At 36.3% G+C, this 12,868-nt stretch overlaps 1 protein-coding gene across 6 annotated transcripts in view; it reads right to left on the bottom strand.

Moving 5' to 3' along the window:
* Positions 1-2,128: 2,128 nt before the first annotated feature.
* csmd3b (CUB and Sushi multiple domains 3b) overlaps positions 2,129-12,868 on the bottom strand; it is a 919,486-nt gene continuing 908,746 nt past the window's right edge. For all 6 annotated transcript variants that reach the window (XM_064348440.1, XM_064348441.1, XM_064348442.1 and 3 more), the window contains one exon: positions 2,129-3,354. In XM_064348440.1, coding sequence (XP_064204510.1) covers positions 3,195-3,354 — 160 coding nt within the window. In that variant the 3' untranslated portion in view covers positions 2,129-3,194. The remainder of the gene's footprint in view (positions 3,355-12,868) is intronic.

The raw sequence follows: 12,868 nt of genomic DNA, 5'->3' as shown, positions 1-12,868 counted from the left end.
AAAATAATTTCCTTTTAAAAAATGTTTTTCCTGTTTTTATTAGTGTGAATGCATAAAACACAGAAGTACCCAGATGTACTGCAAAAACATTACACTTTGTCAAAGTGTTAATTACAAAATGGCATGGGATTTTATTGCAATCTTAACAGGTAAAACAGAAGTGGAAATATTAGGCCGGTGTTAAAAATGTATAGTTTTTAAGTGAACATTACTTTAACAAAGCAGTAAAGAAAATAAATTAACATATGCAAAATTAAAAGGCGCAGAAGCACTGGATCAGACAAGATCGTAGGCACTGTAAAAATAGGTCACAAATTTTGTCCATTAAAAAAAACAAAAAAAAACAGGGTTTTTAAATCTCATTAGTTTTTTTTTTTTTTTGATTCAATGAAACCAAATGTTCTGAAGAACAAAACTTAAACTAGACCCCTAAACAAGCAGGAGCAATTTTGCAATGGAAGAGATCTGATGTTCATAGGTCACAAAACTTCAAATTACCAAACATTTCTTTTGGCAAGTCAATTAGGGCTTCTACTTTGTTCACATCTAACAATTTTAAAACAATTTTACGACAGACAGAAAAAAGTAGTAGAAAAGGCAGTAAAGATGGAAAGGAGAAGAAAATAGAAAGAAGTGATGAAAATAAGTCATACAAGCAGATAGTCTTTTCTTCTACTTCTTTTTTCCCTCTATACTAACTAAATAAGGAAAGAAGTGAGGGAAAAGAAGAAATAAGATAAAGAATAGAAAAGAATAAAAAAGAAGTAAAGTGATGAAAAGAAAAGTAGAAGAAAAGTACAGAAGGAGAAAGAGGAACAGAAGACAGAAGAAAAGTTGAGATGGAAAGATGGAAAGAAAAAAGAATGAAAGACGTGATGAAGAGAAGAAATAAGAAAACAAAAGTAGAAGAAAATAAGTAAAGATGGAAAGAAGCAGAAGTAAAAATGGAAAGAAGAGAAGAACTGATGAAAAGAACGAAGTAAAAGAAAAGGACAAGATGGATAGAAGGAAAAGAAGAAAAGAGTAAGTGATGAATCACATACCACCAATCGTTTAGTTGTACAGCAATGATCACAAACAATAATGCTATAAAGTTTTAAAAACAAAAAACAGGAAAATCCTAGACTGGCCAAGTCATTCACTCGATCTGAATCCAATTGAACATATGTTGAAGTGCAAAACTTAAAGCAACTACCCCCCAAAACAAGCAGGAGCAATTTCTCAATGGAACTGATGTTCCTAGGTCACAAACTTCCAGCAGTCATTCTCTGGATCTCTTTGCACCAACTCCGCACATTTCATGCTACCATACATTTACCATACAAGTCAATTAGGGCATCTACTTTGTTCACATCAGAAATAATTTTAAAACAATCAATTAGAGATGGATTTATCTCAGAAAAAAGTAAAGAAGGAAAGGAAGAAAAAGTAAATATGGAAAGCATAAGAAAACGAAAGAAGTGATGAAAAGAAGAGGAATTAGGAAGAGAAATTAGAGGTAGATTTAATGCACTATATCAGAATTGCAGTGGCTCAAAAGTCTGGAAGATTCCATATTTGTAATGACTTTTTAGAAGCTTTTCTGATTGGCCGATTGTCATAATTAGGGGTTAGGTGGAAGTGAATTGGCATCTGTGGCTGTATTTAAGGACCTACCTTTACAGCCACTGCCTTTTTGCCCTTGATAACATGGGAACATCCAAGCAACTCAGCTAAGACCTCAGAAAGAAGGACCTCCACAAGTCAAGTTTTCCCTTAGGAGCAATTTCCTGAAGGTACTGAAGTATCTGTAAAAACAATTGTATGCAAATATAAAAATCTTGGGACCAAACAGACACTGCATCGTTCAGGACGGTGAATGAACTCCCAGGGCTGAACTTACTTTGGTCTGAAGGTTCAAATGAACCCCAAGAGAACAACAAAGGAACTGGTGAAGGAGTTGGAGGCATCAGGAGCAATTAACAATTAAAAGGCAATGCCACCAAATACAAACAACGTGTATGTAAACTTTTGAACCACTGAAAATATGATATAGTACATAAGTTATTTTTAACCAGAATGCCCATTAAAATAAAATTATTCTGGCTATAAGTTGGTTATTTACTGGAACCGGATATTTAATGGAGCAACAGGAAGTTAAAACAGGACTAATTAGCTAATGTATTTTGTTGTTGATTTCTGTCTCTTACCTCAACTCTCTGAATTTGTGCTGGAGATTGTGAACCCCCTTGAATGGTGTGCCAGCATCAGGTGTTCGGCAGGGTGTAGTGATTCATTAGGTTAGCCATATGTTATAATCATAATTTTAAATTGAGTTTTGAAATTAAGTAGTTTGATGTTGAAACAAAAAATGACCAGAAAAAGCTGTCTTCTCAACCTTCATCAAAACCAAGTGTATATTAAACAACGAGCAAAGTCGTCTTGTCAACATCTTTTCATTGACAGTTTTCTGGGAGGGATATTATTTTCTAAAGAACGCTTCAGACTGAACCAGTTCTGATTTTCTAGGTCTTCAAAGTGCTTCTTGAAAAGCAACTCTTTTCAAGAACGCACTGTTCGTGATTGCAGTACACTGTAGGGAATACTTGCTCTTCAAGATTGATGTTTTGTTTTTATTACAATTATCATGATTCAAACAATTTAAAAAATCAAATCAATAAAAACTCAGACATAAATCCAAGACCCTACACAATGTGTATAATTGTTTTTTTTTTTTTTTATGTATGCGAAAAACTTACCAGTGATGATTAAATGATGGGGGACGGGCATAAAAAAAAAGAAAAAAAATAAAAAGAATGAAAGCTGTAACACAGTTTTGTGCCTTCTTTGATGTGAAGAGCATATTTATATAAACTCATGGTTATAATCTCTTAACCCCAGCCCATCCAATGTGGTAATATAGCGCAAAAATATAGGCGTACAGTGCTCCTCACACATATGCAAAAAAGACCAAATAAAGAACGGTAAAGAAGCACTCTCAGAGTGCACATAAGGTCACATAATTAGTCTCCAAGTATAAGTTGGAGACATTAAAACATTAAGGTTTCCAAGTCTTCCTGGCGCACATTTGCCGTTGGTTCCTGAAAAGTGTGCTTTAAATGTCAGTGTACGTCAGTGTACTATTGGACCCTCCAGATTCACTGTAAAATGCTAGTTTTGCAAAGCATGAAAAAGTTTTCATGGAATCAAATCCATTATACCATAGTGCAGACTGTGTTTAAGGTGGGGTCAAATCGAACTGCTTTTCCTTCAACTGACTTCGCATTTGTGTTGTACATGGGATTTTCAAATGCGGCTTGGCCATTGTTGTTCTCGTGGACTGAGCAGCCAGTGTACTGAGTTTTCGGTGCAGTCCTACAAAGAAAAGTACATTTCAAGCAGAAGACATACCAGCAGCTGTTCTTGAATGACTAGTTTGAAGAGTTTTGTATTTAGACAATTATCTATTTACTCATACACAACTTAAAAAAAAAAATGTCACACCACATAAGAAAACACAAAATATTTGGGCAGACATAATTTTGTTGTTTTGGCTGTACTCCAGCACGTTGGATTTGAAATGAAACAAGTGCAGTCTGCTAGCTTTGATTTGAGGGTATTTACATCCAAAGATGCAGTGCAATTTTCTGAAGTAGTTTTCTGAGTTATTACTTCAATGGGTGTGATGTGGAACACATCCATTAACTGGCGTTTGCGTTCATATTGTTCTTTCTACAGCTAAAATAACACTAACACGTTCCACAATACATTGCAACAAATACTCTCTAAAACATTCTTGTAATGCCAAAAGCATTTAGGAGGTTGAAATGCACAGATCCTGAAAACTGAAACGGCATTTATTTCTCCCATAGGCAGTCTATTATGCAGAGACGTTTATACATACAGCATATTGTTGTGTCAATGCTCATTTTCATTTATATGAAAGAGTTATAAAATTATATTTATCTATTTTCACAGATATAAAACAGATGATATAAAAGATACAGAATTGCATTTTGAGATTTGGAACAGTATCAAAAACAAACAAATTAAAAAAATTTTAAATAAAAGAAAAATAAATTAAATACAAATTGACAAAGATAAAATGTATATGTATATACTAAATAAGAGACATAAAAGAAATCTAAGAATAGGAACATATCTCAAATAGGTACATTCATTTCCTACCTTTAACTTTCATCTTAGTCTTCCTTGTCTTCCCTGTTCTCTATACTTCTCTCACTCATTCACTCATTAAATAAAATATAAAACTGTGTATAAGTATACGCTACAACTTAGGAACTTCTATCTGCAAGGTGTGATATGAGGGATTGCCAAGTCATAGTATATTGTGGGAGTCTGCCCTTTTAAGACATATCTTATCCTTTCCAAATGTAATGTACTGGTTAGATCATGCAGTTATATTTTGGAGGTAGGAACTGTTGTTTCTTTCCATGACATAAGTAGTAGTTTTTTTGCTGTGATGAGGCAGTAAGAGAGGAATTGTTGTTGGGCTGTGGTGAGTCTTCTTAATGCTTCAGATATACCAAGAATAATCAATAAAGGTTCTGTTCTAATGGAGATGTTGAAGATATCACTCCAAAAAGATGTAACTTTGGGGCATAATACGAAGCTATGAAAAAGAGTTGCCTCTGAGGAATGACATTTATCACATGTGGGTGATACATCTGGATATATAACGTTTCCGCTGGTAAGGTTTTGCCATGGTGTGGCGCCACGGCAAAATCCTTGCTGCCACACCATAATAAAAAAAATAATTAAAATAAAATAAAAAATTTTTATTTTTACTGTATATAGCCTATATATTGAATTAATAAATTACAAATGGTAAACTTTCTAAATATTTCTGTCTAAATGCGCTTTTAAAAATATTATCGCATCCACATATTTATTTTCAAAAAGAGCCTAGGCCGCATGCTCAGTGCTTCCTCCTTTCTGAGGTGGTCGAAGATTTGCAGCGCGCGAAGGTCACACTGTCTGTCAAAACGTTACTTTTTACCTTCAGTGACCAAAAGACAACGAAAAGGTAGGTAGCGACGCTTCAAATATTACAAAAATACCATAGTGTTAACCAGTGTTTGAATTGGACCAAAATACGTCCCTGTACCTACTCCTCAAAATACATACTGTTTAAAATAAATTAATGTTGGTAATCAAAAGAAGAGTCGGTACTCTTATATAAGTCAGCTCCTGCCCATCTCAAGCACTGGCACTAACTATCATTCGGTGATGACAACTGGCGGATCCTAACTCTGTTCGGGCAAGTGGAATGCCTCATGCAGTTGTCTGATCGGACAAGTAAAAAATAAATGTGATAAATATGTAACGTTATCTGAAAATAAACAGTGTATGTTTGAGCCGAAGCGGAACCTGTTCCAGTTGAGCTACGTACTGCCTACCCTTTTTTTTTATCTAGAGCTGCTGTTATAATGGTACAGTACATCTGATTATAATGGTGACCTGGAGAAACCCGTCAGATGTCGCAGAAAACGAAAGGGAAAGTGTTTATTTTTAAGGTTTTGTGAATGTAGTGAGCTTAGCAAACTGAGTTACGCTACAGTCGCTACAGCTGGCAAAGAGGGCTGCATTCCAATGATGATTATGATTATAACGAGAGGAGCAGTCTCACAAGCTGCTGCAGTGTTCAGAAATGAACACAGACAACACTAGCTAATAAAAAAATACATTAATCAAGCATAAGTTAGTTTGGAAATTTTTGTATCTTGCTTCTCAGTAGAATTAGAATGTAACAGAACAGAATCTTTAAAGCCATTTTTCTCACTTTTTCCTTTTTTTGCATGGACAATGCATGTAAACTCTGTTACTGAGTGTGAGAGAAACAGAGAGAAAGGGCTTTGAATGTGGACCCAGCTCAAATTATATTGTTAAATAAAAAGATAAAACATTCTAACAAAGTACTGTTTTGTCATGGTAATTGAGTTAATTTAGCAGAAGAGTGTCCCTTTTAAAGTGCAATATGTAACTTTACTTGAGTATCAATTTTGGTTATATAGTCCTTTATTCTTGAAGATAGAACTTCTAGATGGACAATGTGGGGGCGACATAGCTCAGGAGGTAAGACCGATTGTCTGGCAGTCGGAGGGTTGCCGGTTCAAACCCCGCCCTGGGCGTGTCGAAGTGTCCTTGAGCAAGACACCTAACCCCTAACCCCTAACTGCTCTGGCGAATGAGAGGCATCAATTGTAAAGCGCTTTGGATAAAAGCGCTATATAAATGCAGTCCATTTACCATTTTACCATTTACAATGTGCTATTTTAATTGTTCTCACACCACCACAACTCAAAATACAGGCCTATTTTGCTTCAATATTTACAAACAATACGAGGGTTAACAAACGATTTATGGTTTTAAAGTACCTGCAAACTGCTATTCCTTGTATCAAGAGCTTGTCAGAGCTAAAAGATAGATTTAGATATAAAAAAAATAAACTTTTAAGAAGTCTCAAGAGGTCTCAAGAGGTTTCATAGTCTTTAACTTTTTTGCCTTTGCTACACCCCCGCCCCCTTTCAGACACCCACCACCACATCGAGAGATCAGTTCCACAGGAAACACTGATATATGCTGTGTATTTTTACCTTGGAGTAATGGAGTCTATGTAATATTTTAAATTGTATAAGACAGTGTCTGCCGTTATTTGAGCGTGTGTATGTGTTTGAGACTTTCTTCCTATGTGTAATCTGGAATTTGAATACCTATTTCTTTTTCCTAGCTGGCCTTAAAACTTCCAGAAGATTGAGAGGTTATTGATAATAATAATAATAATACACTTTATTTATATAGCACCTTTCATACAGCAGTAGCAGCCCAAAGAGCTTCACACCAAGGAAATAATAATACAATATATATAGAATAAAACAATATAGTAGGGTGATAAGGGTGTCATATAGGTAGGAGATGAAATGATCTTGATATGGTGACGTTTTTAGACAATTGTCTATTGTTGTCTTTCAATTTCAAATCCTATTAAATATTTTCGTATGTAATCTCTAATCTGAAACAATTGCTGTTCGGGAGATTAAATGTCCTTTGTAGTTGTGCGAAGGTGGCAAATGTACCCTCAATATCTTTGATGGGGTACATTTTGATCTTTGATCTTTGATACTATGGATTCCTGAATCACTCCATGTGCAGAAGTTTTTATCTAAATTGGATGGAGTGAAAGTGGGATTTTTTTGCGATGCGTACAGCGAGAGATATAGGCTTAAGACCGAAATGGGATTGAATTTGTTTCCATATACGCGTTAGGTTATGTATGATAGGATTATAATTGTAGATTTATAAATTGGAGAGGGAGCTAGAAGTATAGCACCTATGGAATAGGGATGGCAATCTTCCTGTTCTATTTTTAACCAGTTAGGTGGAGAGATCGAGGTATCTAGCCAAAAAGCAAATGACTTAATGGCAGAAGCCCAGTTGTAAAAAAGACCGTTCCCCTGTGCGTTTTTCCCCCCTGCGAGCGCAGCAGTGAGTGAGACATGCGAGACAGCAGCAGGTCCTCTACTACCTCGGATCACGGTGACGTCTGATCAACATTTCTTTTAGCGTGTGCGTCCATAAAATAACCACACAAGCACATTTTTTTTGTGTACTGCTCTTTGAGATATTTAAACAGCCTAAACCCTAGACCTGGACTCCGCATCTCTTTTTTCTACACTCTCACCTGAACACCAAATAGCGTCCTGATCCGACATCCTGAAGTGATTGCTGCCACACCTATAGATCCATACACATTCTCTCACACACCAGGGCTGCGTTTCCCAGAGTCTCCTTAGCGCTACGTGCATCGTAAGGTATACCTTAAGGTCTTCCTTTAGGTCTCGAGCTGTTTCCCAGCGTCTCCTTAGCTATGGTATACCTTATGAAAGGTATACCTTTAATCCTCTGGGGTCGAGAGATCCGCCGGCGGAGCTCGACAAGATGAAATTAACTTTCGTTTCTATTTGGATGATTAACTTCACGTGCTGTTATCATACAGATGCAACAAAAACATTGACAGAAACCTGCGCGACTTTCCAATGCGCCCATTGGCAAATAATATGAATTGTTTTAAAAGTTTTAAATTTGATTAATTAGACCATGTATGCTTCGTTAAACTTTACTCATTACTATGTGAATTTCCCTCAGCAGGAAGTCCGCCCAAATCGCATTCACATGTTAACAACATTATAATTACTCTCCATAGAAGGAGACTAAAGGAGGGGCGATGCGAGATCCATGTGAGAAATGCCAAGTCTGCGAAAGAATGTCAAAGTGTCGCCTAATTCACTTCTGAGGTGAACATTTCGTTTAATTTTGGAAAACGGTCCGTCCGGAAGCCGACACTGATGAAGAGTGGTGTCATTTCGAACAGCGAATTGATCCAGCTGAGGATCAACTTCATACGTAAGTATATTTCTTATGATCATATTGGTAAATATGTGTACTGTATTGCAACGTATCTGTGTGTTTGTAGGAATATCCAGCAATATGCGCGTTTGTAAATTCCCACACTACGAACGATTCGAACTATTGCATCTCAAAATTATAAGCTACCTCTCTGCTTCTGGTTGTGTTTGTTTGGTTCTTTGTTTGTATATGATGTAATCATGTAACATTTCCTAAGTTTTGTTTTTATCATATTTACAGAGATGCTGATCAGGAAACACGGCCTAGTTCACCACTAGCTAAGAGGCCACGCAAGCGTTGCAAGAGTACACCAGTCTCATCTCATCTTCCATGCATATAGTTTGCTTCAATAAATGTGCTGAAAATCAAAAGATGTCTTTGTTTCTGTCTTCTAAATGGCTCACTGAGTCTTTGTCTTAGTGGTGGGGAGGCATGCGGCCAGGTGTGAATAGCCTACTTAGCTGGCAGGTCGTCCTACCCAATGCATATTCATTACAGAAAGGCCATTTGCCCTCCCATTTTCACCTGGTGTTGAAAAATAGTAGTCACAACACTAACTTTTAGCAATGTATTTTATATTTCTCATTGGATTTGCTAAAATATTTTGTCATCTTTTGATACCCAAGACATTGATGAACACATTTCAGTGACCAAAAGTCTTAGTCACAATTGTTCAGTGTGCTTTATTACAACATTCCTGTGCATGTTCAAAACTACTGTTTACAGTTTGTGTTTTTAGAGCAGTTTACAATCCACATATGACTCTGACCTACTTACTGCTGCCATATTATTGTAGCTGAGTTTGTGCTGAAAACAAAGATAAGAAACATGTCAGAGCATCACACAATCACCAGTGTGCCTCATTTTACCCTTAGACCCCAGAGGGTTAAAAGGGTGGTCTGAGGCACTCATAAGCTGTCCCTTAGTGCTGTGCTCCGCTAATCCTCTCACAGTTTTGCCTTATTATGCCAACATTTTGCTTTTCAAATCAACAGTTGTAATACAGTGCGCACCTAGTAGCACATTGGCATGTGAAAATGACAGTTTAATATTAACTTTACAAAAAGTAATTATCCAATTAACGTTTCTGTGCATAGCACGTCATGAGAATGTTGTCGTTTTACCTGTCTATCCCCATCATGATGGTAATTAAGTATAGGGCCTATCCATGATACTAATCCAATTTGTGAAAAGAAAAAAAAAGTTAAAAAAAAGTTTAAAAAAAAAATTTATACGTAGTGGAGCTAACTGAGGATATGGCTTTTCTGACTGCATACCCTGTAGACATTAGTTTATTTGTGTGTGAGTCAATGATCACACTGACTTGGAACAAACCGCCGGTTTATTAAGAATACAAAACCTGTGTGTGCAAAGCCAACGTTGAGTGAGTCTACTTGCATGACCGAACTAGAGCCCGTTGATTGGCCTAGCCATAAACACACATACAGGTACGGTGGCTCATAATGAACAAACATAGCCAAATGATCTACATCCCCTTCCTTTAGCTCACACCTCCTATATAAAACAAAATAGCACTGGGTAAATATCAACATTATGGAACATTTTTCTTACCATGTTGTATTACGATTTTTGGTAAACAACCCAATAATGATATTCTTGGTTAAACTTAAGATTATCCAACAGCAAATTAAGGTGGATGAACAAATCACTTTAACAGGTAGACCTATTCATAAGGCATACCCGGGATAGAATTAATCATGATCAATTTCCACAGACACGCAAATTGCCTTTCATCTACGATCATTTTTGCATTGCAGAGAAAAGTTCGCGGGAATCAGTGGATATGCTGCTACAGTTGCCTATATATTGTGTGACAAAAACAAATTAACATTAGACCTTTGTTTCAAGAAGAACAAAATAATTCACCCATATGTAGCCTATATCCTTTTTCCTGGTCTTCCACGAAGTCCCAGACTATGGCTTATATGTCCCGATTGATGCTTTTTATTTTATCCTTTGTAGCTTATATGTACGTATTTATTGAAACTATCACAAGGTCTCGTCTTAATTGACTCTTAAAGAGATTAGCAGATGATCTCTAGTAGGCATAGTTTCCTCTTCTGCAATATTAGATTGATGTAAAATGATTATGACAACACTTGTTATATTAAAACGTCATTCATAAGCCTTTACAAGTGAGACAATCTATTCGCTTGGTATCGATTGATAAACTTTTCAGCACCACAGTGAAGGCCAGCTCCAACTTTACAATGTACCTTTGAGGTGTCCCTTAAAGCAACTGTTAAGGTATAGTCTGGGAAACACTCGTAAAAAAGCGGTTTCCCTTTGAAAGGTATACCTTAGGAACCTTCGTAAAACGTTAAGGTATATTGAAACTCGGAAAAACAGCCCAGTAATATAGTATGAAATTTGGAAGAGCTAGTCCTCCTCTAGATTTGGATTTGCAGAGATGTTTTCTACTTATGCTATGAGTTTTGTAATTCCATAAGAAAGGCATTATTATTGAGTTTAAGCTCTTAAAGATGACAGAAAAATGGGGATATTTTGAATTAGGTATAATATTTGAGGTAAGATTATCATCTTAATGTAGTTCACTCACCTAGGGAGAGTTTTCCAGAATTTAATTTTACTTTGTAATTTATCTAGTAGGGGGTGGAAGTTGGCCTGAAAAAGAGAGGAGTGATGTTTCGTCACCTCAATCCCTAGATAAGTGAATCTTTCTGTGGATATCTTAAATGGAAAATGTTGTGGAAGTGAAAGTGGAAGGGGTGGTCTCTGGGATATCATTTGTTTCAAAATATAGGTTAATTTGGGCTTTCAAATATTCACAGAACTCATTTTCAGCTGATAATTGAGGGTTTAATCTCCAGGTCCTACGTGGTGTAGTAATATCTTCTAAATATAGTGAGAGGGCTGTGGTCTGAAATCCCAATGTTATGATATTTAACATTTGTTGTGAAGGGTATCAATTTTGCATCAACTAAGAAATAATCAGTTCTACTATATGAATTATGTACTGAGGAGTAGAATGAATAATCTCTGCGGGAAGGATTCATAGTCGGCCATATGTCTGAAATATTTTTATTTTTAAGGAAAGTACTTAGAAATTCACGAGTTATTTCTTGGGATTCTTTTGGTAGAGGATCTGTCGAAATATGAATCTAGAGTAGTGTTAAAATCTCTTCCTATTATCAAGTTTCTTTGAGATATACCTGCTATTAATGCAAAGACTTAAAAAGAAAATGGAAGGGTTAGCTATATTTGGGGCACATAAGTTTACTAGGGTCAAAGAAGTATTATGTATTTCTCCTATTACAACTAGGTATCGTCCCTACTTATCAGCTATTATTGTTTTGTGGGGAAAGGAATTCCTTTCTTATTAGAATTGCTGTACCTCTTGTTTTTGTGGAAAAAGTTGAGTGATACATATCCTTTATCCATCTTGTTCTAAGCCTGTTATGGGAGTCATTTTTCAAGTGTGTTTCTTGTAGAAACATTATATCTGAGTTTAATGATTTCAAATGGGCCAGAACTTTGCCTCTTTTAATTGGATTATTAATTCCTCAATTAATAATCCAATTAAAAGAGGCAAAGTTCTGGCCCATTTGAACAATATACAATTTGAACAATATAGTACATTACCTATATTAACATAAATCAAAGCTCATTTCCATTTTGTAATGATCAACAACGTTTCATCTTTAACGTTCATGGTAAATAACATTGGGATGATTCATAGCTATATTAGTTTATGTTAGCCAACATTACTACCATCTTCTAAGTAAATGTTACTTCTGGGGTGGCTAAAATTTAGTATTAATTTCTGAATCACTATAAAGTAACGTTGAGTATTATGGTGAGTGAGAAGACATACGGTTTTCTGATTGTAGGTAGTGAGAATTAAGGAGCGATCTTAACATATGTGCCGTCGTCTTGTAGCTATTGTTTACATTCTAATTGGGTTAATTTAGCTAGTTATCTATCTGCTAACATTAGTCTCTAATTTTTCGAGTTCCACTTGTCAAAGTATTGCCTCTCTCTGTTCAATTTAAGTTCGACTTGTGTGGCTGTGTCTGAATGTGTTCCGACGAGGTGTTCTGCATAGTCCTGGGCTTTTTGGGGATATGTATATGAAGTCTGTCACCAGGAGTCTCGCTGGGTAAAGTAGGCCATATTTGATGCTGGATGGCCTTGTAATATTTCCCTGGTTCTATTGAAGAGTGCTCTCCGTTTTGCGATGGTTGGTGGATAGTCGGGGAAGATTTGTATCTTTTTGTCTTGGTACTGGAGGTTTCTTATCGCTGCTGCTTTGCGGAAGATGTCTTCCAGATTGTGGTAGTAGTGTAGTCTTAGTAGAAACGACCGGAATGATTCATGAGGTTCAGGCCGTTGTCGGAGGGTTCTATGGGCTCTATGGATAAGTGGTTTCTCCTCTAGGGAGAGTACCTCCTGCAGTTGGTTTGGGCCCTTCTTTCCCCTT

Source organism: Anguilla rostrata, chromosome 8 (assembly GCF_018555375.3).
Source record: "Anguilla rostrata isolate EN2019 chromosome 8, ASM1855537v3, whole genome shotgun sequence".
Taxonomy (NCBI): domain Eukaryota; kingdom Metazoa; phylum Chordata; class Actinopteri; order Anguilliformes; family Anguillidae; genus Anguilla; species Anguilla rostrata.
The sequence above is the reverse complement of the archived record's forward strand: the minus strand, read 5'-3'. Positions and strand labels throughout refer to the sequence as shown.